This window comes from Microtus ochrogaster, linkage group LG2 (genome assembly GCF_000317375.1).
Source record: "Microtus ochrogaster isolate Prairie Vole_2 linkage group LG2, MicOch1.0, whole genome shotgun sequence".
NCBI classification, from domain to species: domain Eukaryota; kingdom Metazoa; phylum Chordata; class Mammalia; order Rodentia; family Cricetidae; genus Microtus; species Microtus ochrogaster.
Window position 1 is genome coordinate 6,659,081 of NC_022028.1, and position 11,243 is coordinate 6,670,323.

The 11,243-nt window shown below is 44.6% G+C and overlaps 1 protein-coding gene across 1 annotated transcript in view; it reads right to left on the reverse strand.

Annotated features, from left to right (window-relative positions):
- The window catches only part of Mep1a (meprin A subunit alpha), a 25,514-nt gene extending 20,915 nt beyond the window's left edge, over positions 1–4,599 (reverse strand). Inside the window, exons 1-4 of the mRNA XM_005359795.2 lie at positions 4,531–4,599; positions 4,422–4,446; positions 4,298–4,345; positions 524–564 (exon numbers count right to left, since the gene is read on the reverse strand). Coding sequence (XP_005359852.1) covers positions 524–564; positions 4,298–4,345; positions 4,422–4,446; positions 4,531–4,599 — 183 coding nt within the window. The remainder of the gene's footprint in view (positions 1–523; positions 565–4,297; positions 4,346–4,421; positions 4,447–4,530) is intronic.
- Between the last annotated feature and the right edge of the window lie 6,644 nt (positions 4,600–11,243).

The window sequence follows — 11,243 nt, forward strand, 5'->3', positions numbered from 1 at the left end:
CCTCCCCCCACACTCCACAGGACGACCTTTCTCACCCTCCCCCACACTCCACAGGACGACCTTTCTCACCCTCCCCCCACACTCCACAGGACGACTTTTCTCACCCTCCCCCCACACTCCACAGGACGACCTAACTCAGGGCATTTGTCTTCTCATTATAAAAGCAATGGGAACTCTTTAGAGATAGTTTTTGGGAATTCAGAGGCATTAATAAGAACAAAGTAAAAGGGTCAGGTAACTGCTAGCTCCAGGACAGCACCTTAAAACACACTGGAACACTTCCTGTTCTCTGTTTATTGGGACAAATCGAATAAATAAACTATTTGATCATTGTATATTTTTCTGTGCTTTTTAATGTTTTATTGCTATCAACTATGTGGAAGTTCTTATAGATACAGATTATACATGAGTGTTTGCTTTCTTTCCACAGTGACCAACATGGAGCAAGCCCAGAGCACAGGCTGGACTCCAGGGGGGGGTCACAACTCCCGAGACACAGTATCATACCATTGGTAGCACTCACCGGCAGGAGGATGTCCCCTTGAAAGAGATCCAGGCCTGCAGCTGGGGTGGATTTAAAAACAATAGGATATATGAAAAGGACATTAATCAAAGACATACCACAGTAAAATTAGTCTTTGCTATTATACATCTTTTATCCTGTGCAGTTTTCTATCTCTTTTTTGAAATTGTGATTTTTTTTCCCCTCTGAATACATGTGAATAGCCAGTAAGTATTACATGTTTATATGTCCTCTTTTCAATTTTGGAATGAAAGCCCTTCTCCAAGAACCTCAGAACTGAGCCTGGAGAGATGGCATGGTGGTCAAGAACACTGGCTGTTCTTGCGATGGACCTGGGTTCAATTCCCAGCACCTACATGGCAGCTGCCTATCATCTGCAATGCCAGTTCCAGGGACTCAGTGCCCTGTTTTGGCCTTTGTGCACACCAGGCATGCACATCCATACCGTAACATGTAGTCTAACCATCCATACATATAAATTAATAATATTTAAAAAATAACTTTACAACTAAGATGAATCAGAAGTGATAGTGTTGACCATGAACTCTAAACCTTCCCTACTTCAAAGGAAGAAATGAAGTCCAGAGACTCCATGAACTCGGAGGTCATTGTCCAAGTGGCATTACAGCTGGTGTCCCATCCCAGACCTTCTTGTTCCGTCCCCTTCACCTAAGAAATGCATTAGTTGATTTCCTCCCATGGGGATGATGGCAGCCTTTGAACCTAAACCAGTGACTCTGCCCTTGTAATGACAAATACCAAGGGATCACGTGCAGGTTCACTCAAGGTGATATCTCCAAGCCCTGCTTTTCAGATCCTTAGCATAATGGACCCCAACACACTGCTTGGATTGCTTAACCCTGACCTCAAAGGACTTCTGAAAAGACAGTTGTTAAAAGAAAAGATCATGGGAAAACACTTCCCAAGCATTTAAAGAACATCACTTACCTTTTAAAATAATGCTTAGTTAATTAGTTTAATTTTACAGTATTAAAGATGCATAATCTAAGCTGGGGGGTAGTGGTACATGACTTTAATCCCAGCACTCAAGACGTAGAGGCAGGCGGATCTCTATGACTTCGAGGCCAGCCTGATTTACAGAGCAAGTTCCAGGACAGACTTCAAAGCTACACAGAGAAACTCTGTCTTAAAACAACAACAAAAAAGAAAACAAACAAACAAAGCACAACCTAGGCCTGTCTGGGTTTAAATCTTGGTCTTGAATTAATTATTATCATGTTATTTCCTTAACTTAGAGTAACCACAATACTCTGAAATGTATAGACTTACGAGAATTAAATGATCATACCTATAAAAGTGTTTTAAAATGTGCTCCAAGCAGAAATGCCTAATAATCAGACAGGCATGGTGGTGCAGGGTTTTAATCTCAGCACTCATGAGGCAAAGGCAGGTAGATCTCAGTGAGTTCAAGGCCAGCCTGATCTACAAAGCAAATTCATGGGCAGCTAGGGCTACGCATAGAAACCCTGTCTTCAAGCACCAAGAAAATCAAAGCAATAAGATTAAATACCCAATAATCAGTAAATGTTAGCACTGATGACAATACACCACACTCTTCCTCCTAAGTGACTAGGGTTACAGTTTTGTCTACTCTTGTTTTTTAAACACAGTCTCATATAGCTCACATAGCCAAGGATGGCTTTGAACTCAGATCTCCCTGCCTCCGTCTCCCCAGTTCTGGGGTTACAGCATTTGCCATCCTACTTGTGGTGGTTTGAATAAGTATGTTCCCCATAGACTCACATGTTTGAATGTTTGGCCCATAGGGAACTACACTATTAGGAAGTATGGTCTTGTTGGAGTAGGTTTGGCCTTGTTGTAGGAAGCGTGTCACTGTGGAGGTGGGCTTCGAGGTATCATATATGTTCAAGCTATACTCGGTTAGGACACAGTTTACTTCCTATTGCCTGTGGATCAAGATGCAAAACTCTCAGCTTCTTCTCCAGTACCATGTCAGCCTGCATACCACCATGTCACCCGTCATGACAATAATGGACTAAACCCCTGAAACTGTAAACCAGTCCCAGTTAAATGTTTTCCTTTATCAGAGTCGCTGTGGTCATGGTGTCTCTTCACAGCAATAGTAATACTAAGACAACACCCATTATGGGGGTGCTGAGGATCAAACTCCAACCAACTGAGTTACTTCCCCAGCCTGATAACTCCACTTTTGTAACCTATGTGACAATCAGTATAACCTATAAAACATAAACATCTTCAGACAGGACCGTTGACTTGCACTGCAATCTGAGAACAGCCCTTGGATTACAACTAGGAAACCAATCCAGAGAACAATCTCCACAGTCCTATGTGGCAGCAGAAGTCTTATTCTCCAAAGCATATAGCTTCTTCCAAAGGGGCCAGGTAATAGAAGGGAGCATGGTCTCACCTGCCCAGGACAAAGGCTGTGCCTGCTCTAACCCCTTCTGTATGCGTGCATTCCATAGATGTACTCAACCCTGTCCATCCTAACCCAGTTACATGATAACCGAAAATTAAATAACAACCAACTGCAAAGTCATTGCAACCTCAGCGTCAGTAGGAACAGATTTGGAATTGATTTTCCATAGGGGTGTTTCATGCTCATTGAGCCGTACTGCTACCTGGGCCTGTTGTGTGCAAACATGTGCATTCCCTGGCACCTGGACTGGAGCAGGAAGTGGAGGAGGGGCACACTAACGAAGAGAAGGTGACCTCTATACAGCAACTGTGAACAGGCTCTCTAACGGGGGTTACCCGTCTCTTCCTACAAAAGGGAAACACTACAGGATGGTGGTGACACTGGACATGAATGTCTTTGCAGACTCCCTCCTCTGGCACCAGTCCCAGCCAAAGGTGTCAAGGTGCAAAGACTTCTCTGAAACCCCAGAAGCAGAACACAGAAGCAAGACAGGCAACACCTCGATCGCTCGCCTCTCAGTAATGAATGACAGACAGCATGGGTTTCCTCGATAAATACGTTTCTAAACAAGCACTCCTGAGAGAAACACATTTACTCATTTCTCTATGCCTGGTCAACCAGTCATTTCATGACCAGTACATATGACTGGCCAGTTCAGGCTTGGGCTCTTTCTCCCATTAAATAGAACTATCTGCTTATTCTTTATCATTTTCAGCAAGTAGAATAATTGCCCATTCCTCTTCCCTTTTATTTTAAACTAGAAAATATGAAATCCTCATAAATGATAAACCTATGCTAAGTAGTAGTCTGAGATCCAGTAGAGTTCGTTAGCTGTCTTAGAAAAAGCTAACCTAGGGCCTGGGGGGATGGTTCAGTTGGGAAAACGAACGCTGAGAAAGCTTGCAGACCTGGTTCGAGTCCTAGACCCAAGTAAAAACTCAGGAGTGGTTATGACTCCAAAAAGGAAGAAGCATGTGGATCCCTGGGTCTCCCTGACCAGTCAGTCTAACTTACTTGGCAAGACACAGACAAAAGAGATCCTGTCTCCAAAAGCAAGGTGGCCAGTTCCTGATGAGCCATAACAGAAACTGACTTCCTCCACACACATGCCTGTGTAGACACTGACATGAGCAGACACATAATCTCATGTGATCCCCTTTCTCTCTGGCATCGTTATTCTCTAGAAACTTCTAACGCCAGTAAACACCAATGAACTTGTCTCTCCAAAGGGTAATCCCATCACTGGGCTTGAAATCCTTTAAAGATAGGCATGGTGATGTCCATCAGCAGCCCTGGGACTTTGGGGGCGTTCAAGGATTTCAAGGTCTCAATATTTCAGAAACTGAGCTCACCTAAATTGATCTCTGAAATATCCTTCTGTTCACCATCTGCATCATGGTCTGTCAAAATAGAAAGAAAACATTACTAATCTTGTTGAGAAAGACTCAGAAAAATTGCATGTGAAATGTTTCTTACCGTGTCCATTCACAAGATGCCTAATCTGGAAGGAGATAAACGTACACAAAGTGAGGGACTCAGGTTAGAGCAAGGCCTCTAAATATCCATAGAAGAGACACCTACTTACCGATACGGCTGCTATGTGGGTAGAAAACAAGACCAGGAAGAGACCACAGACAGCTCTTGTCCAAGGCATTGTTGCAAATGAGCCGGACGCGGCAAAGACTCCTTGCCATAAAAATCTGGACCTTGTTCTAATTGTCACAGTGGGAACTTTGACCCTTCTGTAGGTACTGTATTGCCTGGTAAATACAGTCAGCAGGAATGAATGACACTTTCGTGGGTGAGTACAAAGAAGCCTGCTCTAAAATCCCGAGACCCAGAGACTGGGAGAAAGTTTGAAAAATGAGTAGTGAAACGAACGTACAATAACAAGTCATTCACCATGCCCTTCGTGACAGAAATGAGTATAATCTTCAAAGTGATAATCTTATATATTGACAGTCAAAGATGAACTAAGAGTTTATGAAATTGTTACAAGTTGTAATTATGACAGGTCATGAATGCACAGCTCACATCTTTTCTCTCTGCTTATTTTCTCTATTTCTTTCTCCATAGTCTCTTGCTCTTCCTCTATAAAGATGAAATGTCTGTGACAAGCCTGATGTCAGTCTGTAAGTTCAATGCCACTTCAGTAAAGATCCTACCAAGGTTCTCATGGAGTGTTGCAGGCTCCTTTTGAAATTTACACAAAAGAGCAAGCTTCCAACAATTAAATAAGAAAATGTTGGGAAAAAAGTTTAATGAGGCAGGAATCGCTTTAACAAAAATATCACACCCAACATAGCCTTGTCACTGTGCCGCTAGGGGGCAGGACTCAGCTAAAAGGTGCTACTGATTGCTTTTAATACTGGTGGGAGATACTCTCTTTTAAAAAGTTGATCTTTTGAGCAAATATCTCACATAATTAAAAGACAAGCCAGATATGAGAAAGAAATTTACACTGCATAATAACTGAATAAAAGTCAGTATTCAGGAAAGGTGCAGAGCTCCTCAAGTCCTTTAAAAGCTTGATTGCAGATGTTAATTAGTTGCTAGTTATTTGCAGCCCGGTCCATTCTTCATCATCCTTCAGCGTCTAGAGAGTGAGGCCGGAGTCAGAAGTCCTTGCTTAGAAGCGTTTATGAAATGCTGGGGGCAAAGTCCTTGCTTTCTTCTGTGCGCTCTAGTGACGGCTGTACAGTAGGCAATGGGGTAGTCTATTGCGTGAAAAAGAGCAAATTACAGCTTCCTCTAACAGTGCTGGATGGGGCAACTTCCAGTGATGTCAGTGAGCTTCAGGAGTGGAGATTGAGGGAACGGACAGCTGAAGGTGTTGAACCAGCCACTACAGCTGAACGCTCTCCTAATCCATTACAGCCCAGGCCAGGTCCCATGGGGCTGCGCTGGGAAACTTGTAAGTCCTCCCCCTTCGTGCGCTCGTTGATGGCATGTTCCACCTCTGCTGTCTTCTCCTCGCCAGGTTTCTTCTGCCACACAAACGGGGCTCTGACTTTTGACTGTCAGCTCTAACACAGTAGATGTGGTAGCTGCTCCTATCAGGATCCACTCAGTGACAGGGGCTCCGGCATGTGCAGGGCGAGACTCGTCAGAGAACCTAGACAACAAGGAGGACCCTAAGAGAGACATTCATGGATCTACATAGGAAAAGACAAGATCTTCTGAGTGAATTTGGGGTGTGAGGGTCATGGAAGGGGATAAAAAGGGAGAGGGGAGGAAGGGAGGGGAGCGGAGAAAAATGTATGGCTCAATAAAACAATAAAAACTTAAAAAAAAAAAAGAATCAGAGGTATAGTCCACACTGCAGGCGTCCCTGGGGTGGGATTTAAGATGCTGGCGTGGATCTGGTGTGGAAGTTGTGAGACCCCAGCAGGCAGGGGGTGAAGGAGCAATGCAGTGGGTGGGGGCAAAGGCATACAGGGTTTGTTCCTCACATGAGCACTGGGGCAGAGCGCAGGTGAGCCATCCCCTGATCCAGGGCAGCAGCCAACAGATTGAATTTCAGGTTTGTACCTTTATGGGACACAAAGAACATACTTTCCCATTCTTTCTTGGTGAGCAGAGAAATCAGTCAGGCAGCTTCTTCATGTCTTTTGCCAACCATCTTCATTTTGATGAAATGGGTACATAGAAGTTACTTTGCTAAAAAGCATTGATTTTTTTTTTTTTAATATTGTCAACAAGGTAACTGAACATACCTTTAAGGCCTGGCATCTTTTGTCTGTATCTGTCTTCTTTGCTTTGGGTCCCTTACTTCCCTCTGCGAGCCAGCTTGTTATTTATTCAAAGAGTGCCTGCCTACCTAATCTCTCTCATTGTCCTTCAAGGCTAAAGTCACAGAGGTGTGTCAGTACCCTAACCCTGCCCTGAACTTGAGTTCATCACACTGAACTCAAGCAGGAGCACAGCCCAGGACAGGACCCCTCCCCCACCACTGAGCAATCTTAGCAATCGCCCTTACTTGATTTAGCATATTGGGATAGATGCTGAGCCTAGCTTGCTGGGACTACCACTGTACTGGCTTTTGTCCTAAAGACTTGAGTTACATTCAGACTTCGCAAAACACTTAAAATTAAGTCCCTCTGCACAACGCTAATGACTGGGCCAGGGGCCCAACTGGACTGGGTCTCTGGAAGAAGTGTCTAAACACATGGGGAGGTGTGAAGCATGCGAAGGTACAACTGGGCCAGGCTTGTGTCAGAAATGTGGTTCTGAGGGAGGAGATGTCTGTTTTTCTCTTGCTTCAGAAGTGGGAGCAGGAGGAAACAAGCTCAATTGCATAAGGGACATTTAATTACTCCAGCTAAAGCACATTCCTGGCCATCGGGGAGTCTCGGATTTAAAGCATTTGAAGGAGGAAGTGAGCATTAGTTAAGAATTGGTCTCAAGGCCACCGATGGGCAGCAAGGCCGAAACTGATGAAATCCCTCTGAGGAAGATGACCCTGGACAAAGATTGGGTGGGGTAGAGTTTAGAGGGTTTTTCTTTTATGTGTGTCCTAGGAATCGTTATTCAGCTTTGAAGTCTTAAATGAAAGCAAGATGATGGCTAGGTCCCCCACAGAACTTCATCCAGAGAACAGGGGGTTCAGCCCTCTCAGAAACAAACGGGATTTGGAATCCCATTGCCTCGGAAAACCATGGTGCTAGTTTGGAGCTGGCTAACTCTTTTGTGTAAGTGTACAAGGGCTTCATTCCCAACAACCTCACCATCAGCAACATCAGAAGCGACAAGGAGAAGGTAAAGGAGGACCCCGGGGTAGGGGCAGGGATGGGAAGTCTCTCTGGGTAATTGGTTCAAGCTGATAGAGCTGGAAAGGAGATGTCCTGCATTATAGCCCCAGGCTCAAGGCAAGTGTTTCCTATAACTCCGCCATCTAAAGACCTAGGGTGGAGGAGACAGGCCAGCTGCTTTCTAAACCCCTGCCACATCCCACACTAAAGAGGACAGCTTTGTGTAGTCGTGTAAGTGAGTCTCTAACACCTGTGTTGGCATGGATAGGCTAAATGACTTTACAAACCAAGCAAGGGAGAAAAGTAGTCAGTCACACATTGGTGTCCAGTTGACCTTCTGGAAATAACTGATTGCTGACCCCCGGCAAAGTTGTTCACGGGAGTTACTTCTCGCTGGTGACTTGGGAGGCACCAATCATATGGCAGCTTGCTTTTTCTCTCTTTTCTTTCTTGCTCTTTTTTTTTTCTTAAATTGTAGACAGAGTTTCACTATGCAGCTTTATCTAGCCAGGAAGTCAGTATGTAGACCAGGCTGGCCTCAAACTCACAGCGCTCCACCTGCCTCTGACTCCCAAGGGCGTGAACCACCACACTAAACCCCAGTAACAGAATTCTAGCAATCACTTTATATAGACTCTTTTTCTTGATCTTTCTAACAGTCACATGAGGTAAGAACTGTTTCTTTACTTTAATAAAAGCCCAGAGTTTCAACAATATAGTGCTCAAGAAATATCAGGCCCAGGATGACCCTGAACTTCTGACCCTCCCTCCTGTCTGTGTTACAGGGGTGACTTCCGCACCCGGTTTATTCAGCGCTAAGGCTGGAACTCAGGATCTTGTCCATGACCGGCAAGCACTCTGCCAACCTAGCTGCATCCCTACCCCTAAACAGAGAAATGATTTAACAGTGGGCTTTTCTTTCCATCCTTGGGGCCTCGCTGCTCTCACACACTCACCGATATGCATTCGCCCACAACATGTCATCAGGGACCACCCCGCGACAGAGACAAAGTCAGAGACAAGGAGTCACCGAGAACCAGTGTTGCCTCAAGGAGAGTGGACACTGGTGAACAGCCAGACTACGAGACTTCAGCACAGTCCAGTATAGAGGTGAACCACAGGTAATAAACAGAGTAATAAACTGTGATATGATAGGATAGAAAGCGCGGCAGGACACTGATCCCAGGAGACTCTGTGGGTTCAGTGAGCGGCAATCTGCCGTTCTCAGGAAGTGAAGAGGATTTCAAAGACTCAGGCACAAGGTGAGTCTTCGTCGCGTTCTAGATGGCCTGTAAACAGGAGACGCGGCCATTCCTTCGCGGATTACCCTGGTTCTCGGAGGCCTTGAGTGAGTTCACTTAGAGGACTTTCATAACATTTTGTTGATGACTGCCTTCTAAACGGAGCAGCCTCCGAGTCTGAGCCAGGCCTTGGGTCCCGGGTCAGCATGCTTTGGGGAAAACTCACCCATCCGCTCCGAAATCTGGGACATCAACTGGCTGAGCAGATGGAACTAATGTCTTTTGAAGGTCTTTGCCAGTGACCACACATCCCGAAATAATTAATAAGCCCCTGTCCTCTATGTGGCTGGGTGCAGCAGGCAAGACACACAGTGGTCATGGAACAAAATGAGCTGGTGACAGCCGCTAGGGCTGTGTTTAGAAAAAGCTGCTAGATTCTCCTGGTGAGCGAGTATTTCAGTGCTGGCTGTTCCCCCAAAGAAGCAAAAATGTGATTTCTCAATTCTCAAAGCAATTCTTCACCATGATTTTTTATTTGATTATATTTAAACTGGAGTTCAAATTGCCACTAAATTCCAACCTTTCCACACTAAGAAGGAATGTGCACAGTTACATATAATCCCTCTTGCCACGGTAACCACGGCCAGTATAAGGTCCTTCATGTGCACTTGGGTCCACGCTGAATGCCTAGGGGTAAACCAAGATGAATGCTACACAGTCTTGTTCTCAAGACCTTTATATTCCTCCTGTTTCCCTCCTCATAACTCAGCTTCTTTCTTTACAGAAAAGGGAAAAGATGTCTCTAACACAATGTTCATTGTGGAACATTTTTAATCTTTTGCTTTGTTTTAGATTTTGGTTTTTCAAGACAGAAGTTTCTCTGTGTAATCTGTCCTGGAACTTGCTCTGTAGACCAGACTAGCCTCAAACTCAGAGATCCGCCTGCCTCTGCCTCCTGGGTGCTGGGGTTAAAGGAGTGCATCACCCCAGCCCTGCTGTCCACACGGGAGCAAATGCTACTTTCCTGTGTCAGCAGTGACCACTGATGGCTGCCCATGCTCCAGTGGATAACACCCGTGTGCATGTAGACAGCTCGAACTGGACCCAAATAGGTTAGAAAGAGAAAGGATGTGAACCTGAGGGGCAGATGTGTCGGGGGAAATTGAAGAGGACAGTGGAGGGTGACTCTCAATATACATTTATACGTGCATGCCATTTTCACAGAATAAGCTAAACTGTCATTTAAAAAAAATCTTAGAAAAATCAGAAAAGCATGCATTCCACTGATTACATATCCAGTTTTAAAGCATTGTGCACACATATTTTAAGATGAGATAGATGCAGATCCGTTCCAATCTGACCAATAGGACTTTGGGGGAGTTTCAGGGCTGAGGTCTCACCCGTTTTCCTAAATGATCCCTTTTGAGGGTGCCCATCAGCATTCAACTCTTAAGAAGAAACCTGAGCCTGAGAGCACTGCCCACAACACTGCCTATGAATGTCTCAACGTAGAAAATCAGAGGGACAGAGACCAATGTTAAGTAGATCTCATATTCACAATGTGCCCAAGTGTGGTATAGGTGGGCTTGAGGTAGATCGATTCCCAGTTTTCTGGGGAAGCACCATAGATTTCCAAAGTGGCTGTACAAGTCTGCACTCCCACCAACAGTGGAGGAGTGGTCCCTACTCCACATCCCGGCCAGCATGAGCTACCACATCCTTTGTCGATTTTACCGACTCTGACAGGTGTAAGATAAACTCTTAGAGTAGTCTCGATTTGCGTTTCCCTAATGGCTAAAGATGTCGAGCGTGTCTTTAAGTATTTCTCAGCCATTGTGATTCCTCTGTTGAGAATTTACTATTTAGATCAGTACCCCATTTTCGGTTGGATTATTTGGTTTTTTGAGGTCTAGTTTTTCACATTCTTTATATATTCTGTATATTAGCCCTCTATCAGATGTGGAGTTAGTGAAAATATTTTCCCATTTGGAAGGTTGATGTTTTGATGGTGTCTTTTTTTCTTACAGAAGCCTTTCAGTTTCATGGGGTCCTATGGATTAATTGTCGATCTTAGAGCCTGTGCTTTGGTGATCTGTTTAGGAAGTTGTCTCCTGCACCAATGCATTTGAAAACATTTTCCCCTTTCTCTTCTATCAGGTTCAGTGCATCCGGATTTATGTTGTGTAGGGTGATAGAGAGGGACTGATTTGCATTCTTCTGCACGCTGACATCCAGTTAGAGCAGCACCATTTGTTGAAGATACTTTCTTTTTTCCATTTTGTGTTTCTGGCTTCTTTATAAAAAAA